General features: G+C 52.4%; 8 protein-coding genes across 8 annotated transcripts; 2 read left to right on the top strand and 6 right to left on the bottom strand.

The window, feature by feature from the left end:
- Positions 1 to 1,039: 1,039 nt before the first annotated feature.
- On the top strand, positions 1,040 to 2,077 carry CPAR01_00262 (uncharacterized protein; the record flags this gene model as incomplete). The annotated part of the gene is made up of 1 exon (XM_060484554.1): positions 1,040 to 2,077. The coding sequence occupies one exon, from the start codon at positions 1,040 to 1,042 to the stop codon at positions 2,075 to 2,077; it is 1,038 nt and encodes a 345-aa protein (XP_060355411.1).
- CPAR01_00263 (uncharacterized protein) lies at positions 1,385 to 1,960 on the bottom strand (the record flags this gene model as incomplete). Its single annotated transcript, XM_060484555.1, has 1 exon — positions 1,385 to 1,960. The coding sequence occupies one exon, from the start codon at positions 1,958 to 1,960 to the stop codon at positions 1,385 to 1,387; it is 576 nt and encodes a 191-aa protein (XP_060355412.1).
- A 235-nt stretch (positions 2,078 to 2,312) lies between the features above and the next one.
- On the bottom strand, positions 2,313 to 3,707 carry CPAR01_00261 (uncharacterized protein; the record flags this gene model as incomplete). Its single annotated transcript, XM_060484553.1, has 1 exon — positions 2,313 to 3,707. The coding sequence occupies one exon, from the start codon at positions 3,705 to 3,707 to the stop codon at positions 2,313 to 2,315; it is 1,395 nt and encodes a 464-aa protein (XP_060355410.1).
- Positions 3,708 to 5,203: 1,496 nt separating this feature from the next.
- On the top strand, positions 5,204 to 5,790 carry CPAR01_00260 (uncharacterized protein; the record flags this gene model as incomplete). Its single annotated transcript, XM_060484552.1, has 2 exons — positions 5,204 to 5,498; positions 5,564 to 5,790. The coding sequence occupies 2 exons, from the start codon at positions 5,204 to 5,206 to the stop codon at positions 5,788 to 5,790; spliced, it is 522 nt and encodes a 173-aa protein (XP_060355409.1).
- Positions 5,791 to 7,167: 1,377 nt separating this feature from the next.
- CPAR01_00259 (uncharacterized protein) lies at positions 7,168 to 8,702 on the bottom strand (the record flags this gene model as incomplete). The annotated part of the gene is made up of 2 exons (XM_060484551.1): positions 7,168 to 8,325; positions 8,433 to 8,702. 2 exons carry the CDS (start codon positions 8,700 to 8,702, stop codon positions 7,168 to 7,170), a joined length of 1,428 nt encoding a protein of 475 aa, XP_060355408.1.
- A 767-nt stretch (positions 8,703 to 9,469) lies between these two features.
- CPAR01_00258 (beta-glucosidase) lies at positions 9,470 to 12,010 on the bottom strand (the record flags this gene model as incomplete). The annotated part of the gene is made up of 3 exons (XM_060484550.1): positions 9,470 to 11,447; positions 11,528 to 11,843; positions 11,929 to 12,010. The coding sequence occupies 3 exons, from the start codon at positions 12,008 to 12,010 to the stop codon at positions 9,470 to 9,472; spliced, it is 2,376 nt and encodes a 791-aa protein (XP_060355407.1).
- Positions 12,011 to 14,075: 2,065 nt separating this feature from the next.
- CPAR01_00257 (uncharacterized protein) lies at positions 14,076 to 14,555 on the bottom strand (the record flags this gene model as incomplete). Its single annotated transcript, XM_060484549.1, has 1 exon — positions 14,076 to 14,555. One exon carries the CDS (start codon positions 14,553 to 14,555, stop codon positions 14,076 to 14,078), a length of 480 nt encoding a protein of 159 aa, XP_060355406.1.
- Positions 14,556 to 16,221: 1,666 nt separating this feature from the next.
- On the bottom strand, positions 16,222 to 18,059 carry CPAR01_00256 (uncharacterized protein; the record flags this gene model as incomplete). Its single annotated transcript, XM_060484548.1, has 4 exons — positions 16,222 to 16,584; positions 16,639 to 17,349; positions 17,412 to 17,525; positions 17,637 to 18,059. The coding sequence occupies 4 exons, from the start codon at positions 18,057 to 18,059 to the stop codon at positions 16,222 to 16,224; spliced, it is 1,611 nt and encodes a 536-aa protein (XP_060355405.1).
- Between the last annotated feature and the right edge of the window lie 3,929 nt (positions 18,060 to 21,988).

The raw sequence follows: 21,988 nt of genomic DNA, 5'->3' as shown, positions 1-21,988 counted from the left end.
TTCAAACGATCGAGCTGCATCTGCAGGTTTGGCTGGGCCGTTGGTCTTGGGATTCCAACCCTAATCATGGAACGGCCCGAACCCAAGAAGTCTACGTACACAAATGCCATCGTGTGTGTGAGCGCTACCATAGTCTACCCATGACCAATTGTTAAGACGAAAGTCAAGGTGTGGCTTACTTTCGAGCTTGCGATGGTGTACAGCTCACAGGGATGAGGTCTTGATGTTTCTACGGGAGCCTTCTTGATATCACGTGCAAACCGGAAAAGCGAAATGCATTCTTGTTAAAGAGGCATAAACAGTATGACATGGATGGTCGTTCGAATGGAGATAGTCTTTGGAAAAATAGCATGGGAGTGGCGGAGATATGCCAGCAAGCGAAGCGGCGGAGATGCACATCAAGAAGAACCGCACCTTGTCATTTTCCAAGGAAGAATGATTCCACAAAGCTCTCCTCGAAAAGAGAATTCAATCAGGTAGGAACGGGGCTGGAGATATGTTTAAACTTCCGACAGGCTTGTCTACCTAGCTCTTGTCAAGAGGGGTGTGGGTGGGTGGTGCAGAGGAACACGACCAGGGTAGACTGTTCAAACCAACAAAGAAGCATTCACCCTCATCCTCACTCTCACTCACCCTAGCTACTCTTCTTCACTGAGGCGGTAAAAGACCACTCTTTCAAAGCCACTTGAACAACGTTCTACCAGAACACATATCCTTTGTCACCAATGCGGAGGGCCCAGAATGGTTCATCCACGCATGGAGGGAAGTAAGAGATTAAATGGGAACAAAATCTTTGAATGCCCGTTTCTACCATGGCGTTAATCATTCCATGTCCTTTCCTGACCACCAGCTCTTCTGCAACTCCGTATTCTAGAGCATATACACATCTCATCATATCTAAGATACTCCGCACACATATCGCCAGCACGAAGACGAAAGCCCCCTCCATCCTTCGAAGACCAAGAACCATCAATATCGGCCTCCTACCCCAACCTATCAAAGAAACTCGACGATGTGCTACAAAGTCCACTCGCACACAATGTCGTGCGACATCCGCCCAACCATAACATCAACAGCAACCCTCTACATAAACCCCTACCAAACACCACCACGCTGTCCCTGCCGCCCCTCCTCCTCTCCACACTACTCCTCCTCCTACTATCACTCCTCAACACCATCCAACTCCCGCCCCTGCCCCTCCCACGCCTGCTGCAGCCTCAACATCATCCTCTACCGCTGCGCAGCCTACTGCCGCCAACCGACAGACTACCACCAATACGCCGAATCCTCCCCCACCGCCCAGCACTCTTACTACACCCAATCGACCTCCCGCGCCGCATACTCGTATTCATACTCCTACACAAACGACCACACATACCCCTACTCACCACACTACCCCTACACCTCCCCCCGCCCACGCTGGCGCACAATCCGCATCTTCGACCGGAACCCAGACTTCCACGCCCTCGAATCCGCCGACCTCCGCTTCGCGATCTCTGAACTTGTCGACATTGGGGGGATCCTCCTCCACGCGGAGTCTGAACTCGAAAAAGCGCGGCTGCGAGTAGATCGCGAACGCCGGCGTCACGATGCCGCGCACGGGCGGTCCTGTGAGCGCCAGCGGGGCCACCAGCGGGAGTGTAACTGGACTCGACGCATCGCGGAGATGGCGCTCGAAGCAGACGATATCAAGTTCAGCTCCGAGGTGCTGGCGGATTGCTGGGTGAAGTACGTCGGGTTGCTGCGGAAGTACGAGTCGTTGGGGCAGCGGCGGGTGAGCGGGCTTATCGAGGATCGCGGACATCGGCGGCTGCGGAGGAGCGGGATCGAGGTTGAGGTTGAGGTTCCTAGGTTGGACACGGGGAAGCCGTTTCGGTATGTTTCGCGGGAGAGCTGGAGTCGGGAGAAGAGGGTTCCTGAGGGGGATCGGGAGTGTTGTAGGGAGTATAAGAAGGGACATGGTAGACCGGAGGCGAATACGGGGCGACGTCGGTCGGTGAGGTTTGCGGATGAGGTTGGTGGTGGGAAGGGGTATCTTGGTGAAGGTGGGCGGAGTCGGAGGTGGTCGATGTACTAGATTGCTGTCTCGTTATTCCCTGAGTTTGTGACAGGGGGTTGACGGTTCACGATATTCAAGGCGTGGGCGCCGGGTAGAGTAGACATCGCTTCATTAAGTTTTGCGTCGAGATGCTCTAAATGCTATATGCTCGCAAATGTACCGCCCAATGCATGTCCATGACTCCGAGCTCGCTGATACGGGGTTTCCCAATCATGCTGTTGACCCTAAACAAAAACACAATTCCTGCTCACGACTAGTAGACGAGCTTGAATTCGACATCCGACTTGATGGCCTTCAGAGTCTCCGGGATCGGTAGTGGATCGTAAAAAGGATTCGGGCGGAAAGTCACCTCCTTCAACTTGGGCAAGATGGCCTTGCTTTCGAAAACAAGTTTATACAAAGCGTCCTGCAGGCCCTTTTCGTAGACTGCGCGTTCCTTTGCGGATAGCTGGTCGACCTCGATATCATGCCACAATTCCGCCAAGTCCAGAACCTCCACTGTCGGCGGCAGTCGCGAGATTATGTCAATCTTCTCGACCCACTGCGGCTTCCCGTACAAGATTCCTATATCGAGTTTGACGTTGCGCAGCGACTTCATCTTGGGAAGTACCGTCAGTGTGCCATCTCCGCCAACGTGTTGCGAAAAGTTGCCCGCTAAGATACCCTCAAACGAAAAGGTTTCGAGAGTATCGGCCACCAGAGACAAAGCCGTATTCAGGTTGTGTTCACCGTCGGCAGGCTGTTCGGCTACACCGCTGGGACCCATCTCGAGGAGCTTGAGATTGGGACAAAGGGCGCATATTGCGTGCCATCCTTGGCCCCACATGCTGCTCCGAACAAGTCGGAGTTCCTCGACATTCTTCCAGCTACCATCGTCACCCCAGCCATCACCGGGCTCCAGAACGGCAGGACGATACACGGCTGAACCGAGCTCCACGGAGCGCAGGTTGGGTAGTCGCAAAAGGCACGGCAACTCGCGGCGCGGCCAGAAGCTCGCGCCGGGAAAGTCCGGCATCGGCTCCAGCATGACGCGGGTGAGGGAGCTCAGGACGCGCGGGCAGCCCTCGGCGGTTTCGATGTCGGGGGTGAGAATAGCTTTGAGCTTCTGGTACTCTCCAGCGGCGAAAGGCATGCGCATGTGCAGGGTGCGTAGGTTTGGTGACGAGTAGAGGATGAGCGCAAACACAATCTGGGCGAATTCGAGCTCTGTCTTGGCGTCACGCACAAATGCCTTGATGCGGTCCGGGAATCGGGGCGAGGCTTCTACGAGGCGGCGCCATTCGGTGCGCTTGTACGGGCAGAGTACGTCCGTCGGATAGTGATCGGTGCCTAAGCAAGAGACGTAGGAGAGGATGCGCATGTTGTCGCCCAGCTCTGGGCGTTCGAGCAGAGTCTGGAGGAGGGACTGAAGCCGTGTCTGACCCCATAGATAGACTGTCTGGTAGAGGAAAGGTATTGCCAGGTCCGAGAGCCGGCGACACACGAACGCGAGGCGGTAAAGGGCGACGCGGTTCGTGACAACGACGCCATCTGGATCGGTGTAGGCTTGGAAGGGAATGTCGAGGCCATCGAGCGGCGGTGTCAGGTGGCCGACAATTTGAAGCAAGACTTCATCAGGGAGGGCAAGTAATGACAAAGACGAAGCCATTGTGTGAGAGGAACCGGTGAGCGGTGGTTGAGCGGGTGAGAAATTAGGAGTCGTCGTCAAGTCGAAGGAAGGGAGGTGGAAAGGAGAGTGAGATATTAGATCTTGATTAGGCGGGGTTATGTGCCGGAGTGAGACAGCGTTGAAGTCTGTGACCGGACGAGGAAAGTTCTAGACGAGACGAAATAAAAGAGACAGATAAAGAGTGAGAGACGTGTGCCCAGGCCTGTCTCAACCAACAGGTGGTTGGCGGGGGAGGCTGAGCAAGATGAAAGCGAGATGGTGACCTTATGTAAAGCAGTCACTTTACTTGGCGAAGCGACAGCGACAGCGACAGCGACACATGCCAGCGAGGTTAAGGTAGATGAGCACGCAGGGTTTGACGAGGGAGAGGTGGGAGGGCTTGCAGGAGGAGAAAACCGAGAAGAAAAAGAGATATTTAGATGAGACGGGCGCGTGGCGTAGCAAGATTCCCCCAGGTTTTCCGCTCCGATGCACTCCACCAAGAACCCACCGTGTCAGGGACTCCCAGGCTTCGAGAGTCTCCGATAACGAAGGGGCCCCCTTTTGACGATCCGGATGCGGCGAGTGGAGGGGGTTTGGTAACTTGGTTCAGTCTGTGAGAAGCGGATGCGGATGGGGGAAAGGTGTTAAGGAAGTGTAAGCAAGTAAAATACCGGTAGGCAATAAGAAAAGATGGGCCTTGGGTGCCATGGGGATTTGAGTGTGGGCGGAATCCCATCTTATTGATTGTTGCTGTTCCGAGGTCCTTGTCATCCAGATGCTTCTGCTGCCATGCGCGGCAGGATACGTACTTGTACATATTACATGCGTACCTACATCCAGCCCAATACCTTATTACTTTACTGCTTTGTGGGTTCGTGCGTCTGCGTATGCGCTGGAAGAAATTGGAATATTCTGCACACGTATCTCGGACGGGTTTCGAAAAGGTCGATGAAGCTTCCCGGGTTCGAAGGCCACCTCCATCGTGGAACAAGTCTTTGAGGTGAAGATGGCATCTTTGAGTCGTGACAGCAGACCAGCCTGCACTTGCAATAGCAACGGGGGACGGCGGTGGTATCGGAGGAATGACGTTGCCGGAAGCGCACCCGTTCCTCGGCGATCATTGAGCTGTCTGGAGGCTTGGCTGTAACTACCCTGAATTTGGCGTGGACGAGGTTGGGTGACAACGCATGGTCTGCGAACGAACGAACCGATCGGGATGCCAGGGCCGAAGGGTAAACTCTCTTGTTGATTACCTAGCAACTTGGTAGTGTTGATGGTGGTCGGCGAGGACACATTGGATGAAATAGCGTCGCAGCCATGGTGCAGTGAGGAATTCGAAGCGGCAGAGAAGGGAGCACAGAGGAAGAGGAGCAAGACCTTCACCTGCGGTGGGCTACCCAAGGTGAGAAAGGTGAAAAAAAGAACAAAAGATAAAAGAGTGGGGGCGGTGGATGGAGGGGTATCCCAATTCGGGATAGTGCAGAGACGTATACATGGGATCCACCCTCGGAGGGCTGGAAGCGAATGATTGGCAGATCCCCGCGCCGCCTCCCTTCCGCCCCTTGACGCTGCCGTCCCTCACCCAACCCCAACACCTCCAGACATCCCATCCGCCATCCAAGCTGACTGACATCAACTCCCAAGTTTCGACTCAATCTTGTTCAGACTTTGTTTCTCCACCGCCTCAACTAGGAGTTGGAGATGGTTGCAATTGCGTCCAATGTGGAAAGTGCATTGCTTCAATGGCAGGTCTGGCAGTTTTATACAGCCATCTTGGTGGCTTGGCACCTTGGCTACGTTAGGACTAACAGACTGTCGCCGCAGTACTCCAAACTTACACCGCAATTACCTACCCATCCCGAGTGCCATTTGGCTTGAATTGTCGACGGGAGAAGCTTGCCAGACGGAAACACGGCGGTCACGAGGGCCAGACCACATAGCAGTGCGAGCGGTCTGGTTATGGGAAATGATCCAATTTATCACGCTATGGCAGATCCGGATCGACGTGTTTGTTTGCAATCTGGCCAGGTTATGCATGTCTTGGCACCTCCCTTCTTTTGCTGTCAACTTCTATTGCTAATACCTACCTATTCATGCAGGTCAATTCCATTCCTTCATTGACCGTTGGAATGTGGATTTCGAGCCTCAAAGCAATACCGACAATGCTTTGTTCCTCGCACTCGATCATGTCGCTGTCCTCCCTGCTTACCTAATATCCAACGGAGACTGGACACCTGGCCCCATAGCCCGGGCGGCCTTGAGCCTCAGGCACTCAAACGTATTCCCCAGGCATCAAACTCCTGAACGCCTGTGTCCGCTTGCTTGCGGATGTCTCCCACTACCACTCCCACTTTGTCGCTACCGCTCCCGCAGACACACCAAAATCGTCTTCTCCAACAGGGTGCCCCCAGTCATTGCGAACAGGACGGTTCCTCGACTCCAAAGAGATCACACCACTTTCCGGGGCCTTACGGATCTCCTCCGTCAGGGATCCCACGCTTAAAACGTGGTCGACACCGTTGACCCCCCCTACGGAGTAATCCAGGGTCTCTCCCAGGTTCCCACTGTTCCGTCGGCCTGGATTCGCTTTCAAGACGACGACACGACATCGCCGCCTACCTTATTCAGTGCCATGCCTTTTCGACGTCGTGTCGAGGGCAGAGTCGACGACTCACACCGTGCAGCCATAAGGCCTACCCGCCGGCTACCTAGGATTCCTCATTTTCCCGACTGGCTCACGCTGCGGTCCATGTGTCGTTGTGAAACTTGGGACCAGCTGATTCCAAGACAGAAGCTTGTTTTTCGTCTCCTCGTCGCCGTCTGGGACGAAAGTCTCCCAGACGAGCCCGCGCTTGGATAGCAAGGCATTGTTCGGCATGCTTTCGCCCCCTCAGAGGTTTATCTGGAGCCAAACTCACACAACCCGAAGAATGTTGCTCACCCCCAGTCCACCCTACTTCGGAGTCTCGTCGAAAGATGTCTACGGCGCGTCCTGTGTGCTGGAGTAGCCCCAGCAAAGATTAACCTGGAAGCTATGATGCCGGTCAAGTTGACCTAGGTCTCGTGCTGCCTTACCTCGGTGAGATTAGCTTTCAATTCTGGGCAGAAATTGGCTGAGTGGCCATTTCACATCGGGGTCCATCTTTGACACCCTCACGATGACCCATCGTTGCCGGCAACTATACCCAAAGTTTGGGGGCAGCGGTGCTCAGACTCGAATGACTTTCAAATCGCAAGCGCTTTCTCTTCGCAGTGAGCCACTAGCTATGGAGGCTTCATCACCGTCTTCATCGCGACTACTTCACCATTACTATTCCTACAGAAGTCTGCAGGTTTCAAAAGCGAGCCCGCTTGTTACGTCTACGTGTTGAAGCTAGTCAATACTGCGACTATATAACCTCAGTGCGATCGAACTACGTTGTAGCGAGCTTGACGAACGATGCTACAACTCAATCAATCAGTTAGCCTTAGGTTCCCACAAACCATCGGTCTCTTGTCCAGGGCATAGCACCGACTCAGGCTCGTCGCTACCGCTCACGCTGTCCATAGACACCACGATTCGTTTCCGCAGCCTCGATGGACTATATCGGATGGGTCTCGGCGTTTTGCCATTCTCCGATTCACTGCTGCTGCTCTCTTCGTTGCTGGAGCTCTCATCTCGCGAATGTTTACTGCCGCATACCGAGTAGACCGACTGGTCCCGAAACTTTCGTCTCCCTGGGCGTGTTCCCTCTCCACGCTCTTTGCACAAAATGGCAACTGCAGTAGGCACGCTCCCACTCCCAAGATCTCTCATAACGCCCAACGCTTCCTCTTCCGTACGACCTTGATCCAGCAACCCCTTCATCTTGTCCCAGAAGGCCTTGCGGCGAGTGAACCACGAACGCCCATACGTGCCGTTTCGCCACTTGGCCCGGTACATCTTCTCCAGCAGTTCGACAGGCTGCTGACCGTGGAGACCGTACTTATACTCTGCCCATTGCTCTTCGACTGTCGGCGGGTGCGGGTAGAACTTGAATATTGGCCGCAGAACTCCATCCTTGCCAACGACGGTCAGTGGGCTGAAGTATTTCGGGTCATCGTACGGGTTGACAGGGTCTCTTAGGGATAGCAAATTTTGTCGAGACGCTTTACGGCGAGCTATAGCTTCATTGACAGCAATGTCTGTGACTTGCTCGGCTTCGGGGGATCTGGGTCCCAGTGCCTCTGGCTCCACCTCCAACACCTCCCCCTGGTGGTCCTTGCTGTCATTGGTATCGTCATTCTTTCTCCTTCTTCTCTTCAGAGGCTGATTTGCACGTCGATTCAACGCAACTGCTCGGGGCTTAGGCGCTTTTTTGCCAGTGCTTCTTCTTACCGCCGGTAGTGACGCCCCAGGGGCCGCTGGTTGTGACTCTCGACTCTCATGGGGAATCCGAGGACCGGGTGTCCGAACTCTGGGCGCAACTGTGATGGATTCCCGTCCTGGTGGCGGCACATCACATCTTTCAGCGGGCACTGGTGGTGTTGGAGATGGCGATGGGAGAACTGCACCTCTCTCATGGTCCTCTTTACTGCCATCTTGCTGCGCGCAATGTCTCACTGCCGGATCTAGTGGATCCACTCCAAAAACTTCCTATTACCAGTCAGCACATCCAATGCAACAGCCGATATCACCTCAAAGATAACCAAGCGAACCAGCTAGGCCTCTGTAGGGACATTCGGGTACGACAGAAAACTTACCTTGACGACTGAAGTCAAGACGTTGAGCTGCTTTTCCAACCTCCTATTGACTTGGTTCACATGCACCGCCATCTCTCGATCTGTTGCTTCTTGTCGCGCCTGCAACTCCCGGACTTCTTTTGTGTACTCTTGCTGTAGTCCAATGACTATTTGAGCGAACCCTTCCTCATCTGGTGGCCCAGTAGCCAATGGCGTAGCTAAAACTTCTGATTTTGCTTCATCCTCGCTGTCAGAGTAGTCGACCAGCCGTGCTTGGCTCCGTGCTTTCATATTTAGCCGTCATAAGTTGATAGTCTTCTCGGATGAAATCTTCTGCGACTCACGTGCTCGAATGTGAATCTTGCAGAATGCTACCCAGACAGAAACGTTTCCCTCGATCCAGTGAGACGTACGGACGCCAACATTTATTCTCGGATCACGTACTTCTTAGGTGCCACGAACACGCAGGGGATCAAAGACCAAGTTCGAGGGCGGTGGTCATTACTCTCAGGCATGATCCGCCGTGTGCCTGATTTCTTTGTCTGCGTTAGAGTATGGGTTTGGCCATGTGCAACCACAATCGCCATTGTGCAATCACCCCTCGAACCTCAAATCGCCCCGTGCGCTTTCCTGCAAGCAGGACGAGTCGAGCTCTGTGGCCTAAGTGGCTGAAGAAGAATAGAGCTGCAACTGGGAATGACATCTTCTTCGACACTGTATCCAAAGGCTTGTTGTGGCTGAACAATATTAACCTCTACCATTATTATTGTGCAACACGAACTTCGTCAGGCTCGACGGAGGCGAAAGATAAAACGCCACGAGAAGGGAAGATGAATGGGTTCAATGTTTTACTCGCTAACGGATCTTACGATTCATCCACAGATTTGATAATTACTAACTTCGCGCCAAGGCACAATCGATCCTCCAACCACTGATCCGATAGCCAGATTGATAGCTGGACGTCAGTCGTCTTGCAATCAAGCGATTACTGGTTTGCCTGTGAGAAATAGAGACGGTTTTAGCGACATCTTCCCACATCACCACCCTGTCCTTATACATCATCCCAGCACCGAGAAGGCCTTCTCCGCCGGCAGGTCCCTTGAGCTGAAGCCGACCCGGAACGTGAACTCGCCCTCCGGAATAACCCACACCTTGTCCGACGCATTCCACAAGCTCACGTCCCGCCTCATTAGTTGGAACTCCACTTCAGCCGAGCCGCCCGCCTCGATCTGAATCTTTTTAAAGCCCCTCAGGACCTTCTTTGGCGTGCCTTCGGGAGCAGACGACGGGAAGGAGACGTAAAGCTGCGGGATAGCAAAGGCAGTCTTGTTGCCCGTGTTCGAGATTGATGCCTTGACGCTGATGAGGTCCTCCCAGAGCTGCGGGTGCCCGCCAGGCTGGACCGGGATAGCCGCGTCCGGGCGCGCAGCGATGGACGAGTTCCCTACGATAAAACCCACACCGACCTGGTTGTCGACCACGGCGAACGTAGTGTACGTCAGCCCGAAACCGAACTCGTACAACGGCTCGATTCCAAGCGCGTCGTAGTGGCGGTAATCAATCATCTGGCCCTCGCTGAAATCAGCCTGCCACGCAAGCGGGTCAACGACAGGTTGCGTGAGATTCACAATCGCGGGGCCAGCGTCCTCCTCGTTGCGCGGGACGGAGTACGGCAGCCTGCCGGAAGGCGCAACGTCGCCCCAAAGTAGGTCAACGATGGAGTTACCGCTCTCCTGGCCTGGGTAATGCGCCGCTAGGATTGCGCCAATCTTGGTATGGTTTGCCCAGGGCATGGTATTTACACCGCCTGAGTGCGTTACCACTACCGTCGTCGCGCAGAAATCAGCCACGTTGTTGATGACAGCCGTCGAGTTCCCGTCGAGCTCAAACGACGTGCGATCGAAGCTCTCGCTGGCGAACGTCTGCTGGAACACGAGACAGATTTCTGGCGGTGGGTACACGCCCCGGAAGTCATTGGCCGCGAGGACGTCGTTGTTGGTCACGTAGAGGACTTCCGCGCCGTACTCTGCCGCTTTGGCGCGGACGGCGGCGAGAGGGGAGATCACGTAGGACGGGCGTCCTGTGCCGGACCCTCCGCCGATGATCATTGTGCCTGTGTTTGTGTCCTCGGGGACCTCGGAGGGGCGGAGGAGGCCGTTTGTCATCTCGCCTGCGTCGTTGCCGAAGACGCCGATGATCTGGGGCTTTGACAGGGGGAGGGTCTGGTTCGAATTCTTCAGGAGGACTGTGCCGGCGGAGCCCATTTCGCGGATGAGCTTCGCATGGTCGCCGCGGACGTCGCGGCCGTGGATGAAGACGAAGCCGTCGGGGATGAAGCCCGTGTCTTTGGCGACTTGCAGCCCGACTTCTTGGAACAGGGTCACGAAGCGGAGAGATGGGTCGGGTGAGGGGTAGGACTCTGCGTCTTGGCCTAGGAGGTAATACGGCGTCAGGATGTTGCGGACCATCTCGTCGATGCGGGATTCTTTGACGGTGCCGTCAGCCACAGCCTCGAGGACCTTGTCGCCGAAGAAGGTGGCGGCGCCGGGGTAATTCCCCGGCACAGCGCCCGGCATCTCAAGATCCAGACCGTTGTTGATAGAGTCCGCGGTAGAATGCGTCGCGAACCAATCCGACACCGTATACCCCTCAAACCCAAGCTCATCTCGCAACAGTTCTTTCAGCAGGTGACTATTCTCGCACGCGTACGTCTGGTTGAAGCGGTTATACGAGCACATGATGGACGTCGTGCCGGCCCTGATGGCGTTGGCGAAGGGCCAGAGGTAGAGCTCGTGGACGGTCCTGTCGTCGACGTTGGACGAGATGGCCTCGATGACTTTGCCGTTCACCGTCGTGTTGGAGCGCTGCGTCTCTTGCTCGTTGGCGATGTAGTGCTTTGAGCAGGTCTGGACGCCGGCGGATTGCATGCCGGTGATTGTGTTCTCGATGGTGATGCCTGCTAGGTACGGGTCCGGGCCGAAGCCTTCCCAGTTGCGGCCGCCTAGGGCTGCGCGACCCATTGGACCTGTGGAGGGACTGTTCGGGAGGTGGTGTCAATATGACGGTCCCTTGTCACGTATTTCTCATCGAGGGAGGATGAATGAGACTAGACGTACCCGAGAATCACATGCCCCCCCTTCCCCTTAAACTCCTCCGCAATCGCAACTCCCCGACGATAAATCATCTCACGGTCCCACGTTGCGGCCGCAGTGATACCCGAAGGGAAAACGCTGACGAGGTCGGCGCGGTTGACGGCGCTGGGGCCGTCGAGCATGCAGATCCCCTTGAAGCCGAGGCGGGGGATGGGCGCGATGACGCCGATGCAGTTGCCCGCGGAGGAGTTTCCCGTGATCATGGAGACTTTTTCTTCGAGGGTGAGATGGGATATGAGAGTGTTTGCCAGGGCGAGGGCTGTGGATCTGTCTCGTGTGCCTTGTGTTTGGGTTAGCGACATGGTATGTGGAGATTTGAGGTGTAGACGAGTAGAGGAGATTGATGGGGTATAGTGCGTACGAACCATTGTTGGAGGATCGGTGGTGAAGTTGGCTGGTGAGGCTGAGCTGGGCTCCGAAGAGGAGGAAGAGGGATGTCCACAGCATGGTTGGCGATGATCCTGGTGACGGTTGTTGAAAGTACGATACGCCAGATAGCGCGAGGTTCCCATGGTCATGAGTTTCCCTGCTCTGAATAGGAGATCTGGAGCCAGTTCATTTATACTCGTCAGATGTCCCCTTAGACACCGAGAACAGGCTTTGAAAGGCTGGGTCACTCTTGCCAGAGAGGAAACCGGGCCAGGTAGTCATCGTCTGGTGATTTGCATGTAAAGGTAGCAAGGTACGCAACGTAGTTGTAGGATTACGAGGTTAACGACATGGCAATATCGGGCCGATGCACTTTAGACTAGGATAGAGATCGACCGTACAGACGACGAGGGGGGGAAAAGTCTTCGTAGTGACACTCGGTATCTCGGGGTAGTGATCAAATCGTGGTCAGGTCGCCGAGCATTTCACTGAGGGCGGCCAGAAGCTATCTCTTTTGTGACTGTGATGCAAACTTTTGGAGAGATTTCTATGTTTAATTCCATTTTGTATCCCATCTAAACTTCTTTCTGAGAAGTTGACTTCTTCCAAATGTTAGTGAAGTGACAAGGCATAGTAGCATTTAACGATCTCGAAAACTACTTACCTAACTTCGCCGCGAGGAGCTTACACATACAGTCAGATCAGAGAACATGTCACCGCAATTGAGTTTACCACCTGACATCACTTTCTCACTAGCTTAGAATTCTCTAACAAAAATACTCGGATCCAAAGTGATAAACTCTGCTTTAGACTGGCAGAAGGCTGAAATTTTCCATGGTGTCTTCAATACCTCACCAACCTTGCGACGTCATCACCCGCGTATTTGGGAACGCACCAGAATCGCAAACTAATACGCGTATAGGCTGTGCCTAAACACTCGGAGCCGAGAATCCATGTAACCACAACACATCGTTCTTGAGGGGTAAACCCGTATTTCCCCGCATCTCATCCCGCAGTTCGTTTCTTCGTTGGAATGTGGCGTCTGGGGAAGAGTTTGGCTGTTTGGAAGCATGGCCTGATAGACGTGAGGAGCTGGGTTCGGGCTGGCAATTTGCTGGTTGTTTGGCCATGAATCTCGGAGTAAGGCAGCTCTTAGTAGTAACTGGTTCAGTGCCTCTCTGGAGTTTTGAATGAGATTCATTGCCAGAGGAAAGCTACTTTTATCTAGAACTCTCAGCACCATGGTTCTAGTAACACTCAGTTGATTGTAAATATGGTGTACAAAACAGGTAGTTAAAGAGCACCTTAATGAACAATCTCGGCAACAGTAAACGCAGGCTTGTGACAATTCTACCAAAGAAGAACACTCGGCCGTACTGGCTCACCATCAACATGAGGGCGGTAACAACTTCCATATCAAGGCATATAGGACTTGCAGTAAACGAGCGTGTGTTCGATTGGTCCGATGGCTTATCAACCCCAGAGAACGTATTCGTTAAGCATAAGTACGAAGGTGTGGGGGCTGAACCTGGGGCAGATTCCCCAGAATATCCGCCGGGGAAGGCCCGATTGCCTTGCGTTGTCTGATTTTTCGGTCTCTTACTTGGCGCCAGACGTTAAATACGACAGCACTCCAGAGGAGAAAGAGTGGACAAAAAGCTTAGGAATCAAGACACAAGAATAGCACATAATCAAATCTAGAACATTAAAAAATGGCATGCAGCTGCTAAGATCCGCAACGAGAGGACAGGAACACTGGCATAGGCTGTATTAGAAAGCGTCAAGTTTGGCCTGGGAAAATTAAACAAGCGAACTCCAGTCGAGCTCACTGCATTAATTCTAATCCTTTTCAACGAGATTGCAGTAATTGTGTGGACTGTTCGCTAGATTTCACATTCGTTCAATCCAAGGAAGAGGCAGGAAAAGGTGAATGCTGAGGATCTTGGCGTAGCCTTCACCGGTGGAGAAAACTTTATGGATCAATCACTTGTTAGAATCAACTCGTGCCTTTCTTATCAAGGTGCATCGTATTCGCTCACAATGGTGAGCTAATATAGAGATTAGTCTTTCATTCTCAGACATCATGAGGCTAAGTATGTCCAACAGACTATAGATGCGATTGCAACCGCATCAGCGTTGGTTGTCAGACTGCATCCAGCGCGCTCATCCTATCAAAGCTCATGTCCAAGATCTCCAACACGTTGCCCCAAGGATCTCTGAAATATAGACACCTCGAGCCGCTCAGCGGATTCAGTGTCGGTTCCCCAATCTTGCTAGCCCCGGCTTGTATAGCCCGAGCCAGAAGAGCCTCTGGTTCAGCATCCGTCACGCACAGGTGAAAGAAGCCGCCCACGTTGTAAGCGAAATCTTCGGCCTTCTTGTAAGCCGGGTCGACGAACTCAAAAACTTCAAATCCGACACCATTGCTAGTCGCCATGAATCCCAGCTTCACCTCCTGCAAGGAGTCTGGGTAAATCTTGAAAATTCCCGCGTCCGGTGTCTCGGAGCGCTTGATGTGCTTGATTTTGCCGTTTACAAGGACAAAGCCCATGATTTCGCTGTACCATTTTACAACGGCTTCAATGTCTGGGACGGACACGCCGATATGGTTGATTGATCGCATGTTTGACTGTATTGCACGGGCTTGTCAGCAGGAGATTGCGCCATTGTGTTACACGGCGGATGGAAAGGATCTGCTGATGATGATGATCCATAGGGTTGGAGAGCAGGCCACATACGGTAGACATGGTCATTACTTCTCGTAATTTGGTTCAGTTGTTACACATAGGTTTACGTGAAAAAATGATGATCAGATAGAATACAGAGTGCGTTGACGCGAGTTTTCACACTGAGAATGATATCTCCCGGCACGATATTGATGATGTTGATGATGATGATAACGATGCCTTTGGTGGGCGGTGCGTCTTCCAGCCTAGATATCGCCGGCCGGATCGGGCAGTCTGGCACGGAAACCGAATCCCGATTTTTGCTATGTCCCCGGAATTCTACCCCGACCGACCAGGGCGGGGCAGTCGGCACCAGCCGTAGCCATCGGAGCAGCAATTCGGAGCATGCGTAAATTATTTCCTAATCCTCTTGCCGAGCGTGCAAGACTCTTGATATTCTCAGAATAACTCCCGATCCGACACAAATCGGGCATTCTGGCATACGAAGGATTGCAGCTTTGGGATGTTGTGGTGCGCTGGAGCGTCAAAGAATAATCAAGTCTCACAATGCCCTCAGGAAAAAGGCAGGCTACCGCACCTATGGAGCGCTAGGTTCTATAAGACCCAATGGCTCATTGAAAAATTGAAAAAGACTTGAGTCTCAATCAACTACTAACACAAACACAAAGTATCCTTTCTGGCTTCGCATCTGTTTAGACATATTTCGGTTGCAGTCGCGCGTGCTTATGTAGGCAGTTGATTTAACAGGCGCCAAATCTTCAAGTACAGTGAAGCAATGTCCGGCACCACTAGGAGAATTTCATCCCGCCGGAAATTAACACCAAAACGATTCCCTTTTCATGCAGCCGCTTAATGGTAGTTCCTGCTTCTTAGCGGCAGGCGTACTTGGCATTGATCGACCGCTTGGATAGCCCTGTTCGACTGATCTTCTGGTTAGATCCGAACCAACTTCAAACGGGCAGGGCGGCCTAGGGCGCTGACCCCGGAAATAAGCCGTCATTGGTTATTGTTCAGCGCAAAAATCCGGGCGCTGGGTCGCTGACTGAGTGATTTTTGAGATTTCACCAAGTTTTTCGGCAAGTGGGCTGGCCCCGTCGCCACATAGTCATTGCCACCGGGATTGCCACGATAGTATCCAGCCGTGCTTGTATTTGGCTCCACTGACACGTTCGCGGCACCTCTGAATGCTGCGGTTAAGTATCGGCAATCTCGGCATCACGGGAAAATACTGCGCATTACCAATACGAAGCACTGAAGAAAAGTCTCTCACAGTCGGGATGCTGACTTTGTTGTCGTGTTGCTGTCGATGTTCGATTATCGGACTTAGCCATAAGTGCTCTTTGAGCCAGGTTGAGGAGTAAGTCGTTAGACATCCTCGTCAGTATTAGCTGTGAGAAATCAAGTGCGCCATGAAACGGCCAGGTGAGTTCGAGCCAAGAAACGTCCTTTATTCAGGTTTGCAGACAACTCGATGCTGGGTATTCGCAAACAGATGCCCCTTCGCGATAAATCAAAATGCCGTTCTATCTCCATGTCTATGTACTGTTCGTAATCACGTCATGTGTGTATATCTGCGTTTTCCAGCGCAGCTTCTTTCATCTTTCATGGAGAGTCCGACTCCGACGACGTGCCCTGCTCCTTGTGAATAACCTCGTCCTTGATGTCTGTGCGGAACTGTACCTCCTCTTCCCTCAGCTGGGCCATCAACGTCTCATTGGCTCTCCAGACGGGCTTGATCTCGAATAGTCTGTCAATCTTCTCCAGGGGAACACCGCTCGTCTCAGGGATGAGGAAGAAGGCGAAGAAGAAGGCGAGGAATGACAGGGCGGCGAAGAAGAAGTACACGCCGTATCCCATGGCTGCGAACATCTGCTCCGTGAAACGGGAGACGAGGAAGTTGAATAGCCAGTTGCTGGCGGTGGTCGCACCACTTGCCAAGGAACGGAAGTTGGGATCGAAGAATTCCTTTAGAATTTGTTAGCTGTAATTCAACCATTACCATAGAGCAGGTAAACTTACAGAGTTGATAACCCAGGGTGTACCGTTCCAGGTAGGGGTGTAGACGGCGGTCCAGAGGTAGAAGAAGACGATGGCAGCGATACCACTGCCGGTCAAGTGGTCTTGAGGGTTCTTGGTCGGCTCGACGATGCAGATGTAGCCTCCGATGACCCACATGCAGAGGGAACCGGTAATGGCACCAATGAGAAGAAGCTTTCTTCTACCGAGCTGATCGACGAGGAACAGAAGCCAAACAAAGGTCATGACGGCCTTAACAACACCAAAGATACCCGTCATCAGGTTGACAGTGTTGCTCTCAACACCGATGCTGGAGAAGATGGTCGGGGAGTAGTAGTTGATGGCGTTAATGCCAGAGCCGTTTTGCCAGAAGAACAGCATGCAGCCCAAGAACAGGCGCCACTGCAGGTAGGGACGGGCACCGAGTGCCTTGAAGGGCTGCCAGAAGCCAAATCCGACGGTGGCCTTGGTAGACTCGTAGATCTTGTCGATACCGGCGATTTCCTCGGTGATGTAGACATCATTGGGCTCCAGCTGTCTGATCCAGCACAAGTTTTCCATAGCCTCCTTGCGTTGGTCGTGGAGGAAGAGCCATCGAGGAGACTCACGAATCCACAGGGAGCCAGCCAAAAGGAGACCAGAAGGAATCAGCTGGACTGCGAAAGGGATCATCCATTGCGAGCGGCCGACGGGAACACTGTTCTCAACACCGAACTGAGTAGCGTGTTAATGATATTTATGGAGTTTAAACGTTGAAGGCTTGTGGAAGAACTCACATTGATCCAGAAACCAACCAAACCACCAATCTGCCAGCCAAGTTCGTAGAGACCGACCAGACGACCACGAATAGCCGGCGGTGAAAGTTCCGAGATGTAAACGGGGATAATGTTCTACCAGATTTATGTATTAGCAATTGTTACACTGCAATTTGTGGCTGCCCATCATGTGGAGAACCGGTCGATGACCGAGATGAGTCACTCAGGGGTATCTTGAAGACTCACAGAAGCAACTCCAGTTCCCAAACCCGAAAAGACACGTCCAGCGTAGAGAATTCCGAGTCCAAGGTTGCCGTTGGCGCCGCAGGTCAAGGCCGCTCCCAAAGAGAAGACAGTTGCCCCAATGGCCAAACAACGCTTGCGGCCAATGAAGTGACTGAGGCAGTAGGTAAGAAGGGCACCGAAGAACGCGCCGGCGACGAAGAGGGAGACGATGTTCTCGCTGATAACGTGTCTCTCAGCGGTGGTCTTGTTGGTGAGGTCGAACTCGGCCTTGAAAGAGTCGAGTCCGATGGTCGTGCCAATGAAGGCGCTCGTGTAGCCAATCATGCAGGATCCACATGACGCGATGCCGGCCAACACGTAGATGCGCCAGTTGTAGACCGAGGGCGGCGTCGGCCTCTCTTCGACGATGGTGAGAAGACCCATTGTGTGTCCGTCTGTTACAGCAGCTCAGGTAAGTTGGTGTAAGTGAGTTGTCGAAGAGATGTTGTGTTCTTCGAGAAAGGGTGTTCTCGAGGATGAAGAGAGAAGAGACGAAAAAATTTGAGACCCTAACTGCGGTCGTAATCCATAAGTATGTCTATCAAAGCGGAGCATCCCCATAAACCCCCATAATCCGTATCTCCCTCACAGACCCATACTCTGGGGGAAACAATCTGGGGCTTGCAGCTGACGACTGGAGTAAATCTGTCATCTGAGAGGATGCGTACGTCAAAATCTCACTCGGTACTTTGGAGTATTCTGCAGTATCTGGCTGGAATTCAGTGGTTCTCCGTCACATCCGTCTCCAGGTCCACCGAATATCAACGGGGTGCGTGACACTCTGACCCGGGGTTGTGTTTTTCCCCGTGGAGACGAACGCGGCCGGGGACAGCGAATAAGCAGCATTGTATATCTCGGACGGACGTCCTCCCCCGTGGGCCCCCTCCTCTCCTCTGCTTTGTCCAGGAATTCGAGTTCCATGGTTGACACATTTGCATTAGCTACGCATTTAGCATCTGCCTTCCAGGCGCCGGGCAAGGGCCGAAGGGCGGACCCTGCTTTTGGAAGTTCCGATTGCGGCTCTGGGTAAGCTAATAACCCCCGAGGGGGCCAAGCCAGCCGACGGGCCGAATGCCAATTCCGTTGGCTGCATATGCAGAGACGAGGATCCCCAAGTCTGATGAGGGCAATGGACTCTTCCGGGGATGATTGTGTTGAGTTATGTAAGCGACTTCACTCATTGGCGGCAATACGCTCACCCGTCAGGTGAACTTTTTGTGGTTGTGGACGTGTTGGATAACGGATTATGCAGAGGAGGCAAAGTTGCTTGACTCGGTGGTCGCGGTGTATGATGTCAACTGTGTCTGTGCATTTCAAATGCCGCCGTAAACCCGTTAGTATGTCGAGCCCCGTTAGCGTATTCATTCTTCCTCCCCTGGTCGTGAAACTTGAGCACTTAGACTGGTAAAAAAACACTCATCAACAGGACGCCGAACTCTCCCAGCTTTTCCAGAGAGTTCCTGCTTTCCTTTGCTCGTTTCTTGCCTGTTCTTCGATACTGTTCAATATTTGAAGACAGAGCAGCAGTGTAGAGCAAAGGTTAGAAGACGTTGAGCCCCTGGGCGAAGATCGAAACATTCTCTTTTGCCTGAATTCTTCCCGAAACTTTAATGAATCCGCTGAGGCTCTTTACCCCTTGGCGCGTGAGATGGCTTGCCAAGGCCCGGCAACCGTCGCCCTAGGGTCTCGGCCACCGCTCTTGGCGAGACGCTTAGCCTTGAAAATTTGAGCCTCCCGCCTGGGCATCTCTTGGGACCGTTATCTTTCTATATTACAGCCAAGGAACAGAATTTTCTCAACCCCTGATGGCGATATCGCTCTTTGAAAGTGGTGGTATTTTGTTTCCGCGTTGAACGGACTTGGTCGCACAAAGTACTTTCTCATGCAATCTGGAGGATATTGGGCTATGCAGGATGCTGGCCTGAACTTGGCGGGATTGAGTCGTTAATGCTCCGTCTGCATGCGACCTGCAGTGAACACCATCCAGCCTAATCTGTTGAGAAGAAGGGAACACTTTTTCCGAGCTCCGGGTAGAGTGGAAGAACGACGTTGTTCCCCCGCATCCAGTCTTGTTGAGTGAAGCTGTTGAGACTTGAGACCATGTTCATCGGCGCTTCGAATGTACAGTTCTCGTCAAAAGGCGCTGCAAGCGCTATTTTCCGTCCGGATTGGGGTCGCATCGCCAAGAGTGCCAAGACATATTCTGGTATTCATTCTTCAGAGCCGCAATCCGAAGCCCGCGACACCTATTAGCTCATTCGGTTCCTCATGGAAAGCACACATGAAAGTCCATTGCCCCGAGTCCGTGGAATACCCCGAGGTATCTTACGCGAGTCCTCTTTTGACAGAAATGTCCAGTAGTTCCGAGATCGGGCGTGCCCAGAACGCACGTGGGCAGGATGAAAGGCTACACAAGACGTGCATGGTACACCAACGGCAGTTGGCGTGTTGCGCATCTGCGCAATCGATGCTCTCGAGGCGGAGAAATACCAAGAAAGCGGCCGCTAAGTCATTGATAACATTCTATTCGAGCCACATTCGTGTATGTGCCGGGGAGCTGATCGGCCGGACTGCTCTCTCCTTTTACTTCTCTGCATCCCGCGAGCCGAGGAGTAGACTTCAAAATTTGCTGAACGAACACAGTAAGGGCAGTGGGCGAAATCAATTTCCCGTACGCCAATTGACGGTACAGCAAAATCCTTGTCGTATTGCAATTTCTCAGAGCGAAAGAAGCCCGGAAATGCCGTAGGCTCGGGAGAACGTAGGCCATCGCCCCTGAGTGAGACAAGCTCGCTCACCCACTGTATCCACCGCCTTCTTATGAGTTGATGCAGCATGCGAACTAGAAGCAAAACTGACCTGCTCGCGATTATATACGGGTGAATCAAATTGTGCGCGCTCAAGAAAAGCGACTACCGGTATCTTCCCTATCTCACCCGGAAGAGAGTTGAACCTGCAGCTGATCAGTGGATGTACTTCTGGGTCCTGGACTAAAATGACATAGTCTTATGCAGTGATTGGTGTGATTAATAGACTGCGTGGTTATCTTGACCTAATCGATTCAAATACTGACATCTTAGATATTCATGTTCTGTCGCACTTTGCTATCGGCTCTATCCACATTGACTGGTAGCTAACTCGAAGCAAAGCATAGAAGGAAAGAAACAGGGAAAAGGCTCCGAGCACACATTTGAACGACCGAGGATCTCTTTCAACTGTAGAGTCATACTTCAGGAGCACTTCCAATAAGTCGAAGTCAAAGTACCTGAGACATTGGAAGGCGTGAAAGTTGGGGTCGGTTGTTTCATAATTGATCTATGCTCAAGTGACTTATTTCAGTGACGCGGCACTATGCAGAATCGAGACCTCCTTATGTATCGCATATCAAGATTCAAATAAGGACAAATAGGGTAAATGATCTTCAGATCGTATTTTCCGCAGAAGCTGTCAAAACAGTTATATTTGCGACTCTTGAACCCTCGATTTATGAGAGAAACTGTTGATCATTCAGACCATCTTCGAGCCAGCGGAGTCGCAGAGCATGTCTTCACAGCGGATCATCAAAAGCCGCATCATCCCGAAACCCGCCTTGACCGGTTATTCTGACGTTAAATCAAAGAAATGGCAATTGCTTACATACTGATATTTCAAGTCTCAGATGGAGGCGATTATCAAATGCAATCTCAAAATAAAGAACCCAGGATAGTTAGGATCAAGTAACGTCCAAACAGAATCTAACTATACGAAATTCGAGGTATGATATCAGAGTTTCCCAATGCGGGCAGGCAACTTTAGCAAGACAGAGTGGACATAGGATTATTTTGGATCAACGTGCATTAGTGATACCACCAACGCTCTAACGAACTCCAGCAGAGTAGAGCCCAGTTACTAGAACATCGAGTAGCTGATGGAAAAGGCACGTATCAAAGACGGTATGGACCGCGCGAAAGTCCTTTCCGCATACTTTACTTTTAATTGGGAAGCTGATGATAAACTTTACCTTCGCCCTCTTCCTCCTCCTTCTACATCCCATAAACTCAGTATAAAGTACGATGTAGAGCTTCGTCCCTAAGGAAAGACCCTCCTGATGATGTATACGCCAACCGCGATGACTACACCCTAGACACAAGCTGCACTACTGCATCTTCGACGGTGATATATCTTCAGATAAGTCGCAAGTATCCACCGAGTCCTGGCACACATTGTAGCGTGTGCTGCATCAACTTCGTACAGTTTTGACTGAATAACATTAATTGAGTTCATCACTCCGTCGTTATCAATTCTTGACGTTGGACAATTTAGTAGATAAGCCT

This window comes from Colletotrichum paranaense (assembly GCF_030867605.1).
Source record: "Colletotrichum paranaense strain IMI 384185 chromosome Unknown Scaffold_1.1, whole genome shotgun sequence".
NCBI lineage: Eukaryota > Fungi > Ascomycota > Sordariomycetes > Glomerellales > Glomerellaceae > Colletotrichum > Colletotrichum paranaense.
Note: the sequence above shows the minus strand (reverse complement) of the source record. Positions and strands in the feature narration are given on the sequence as shown.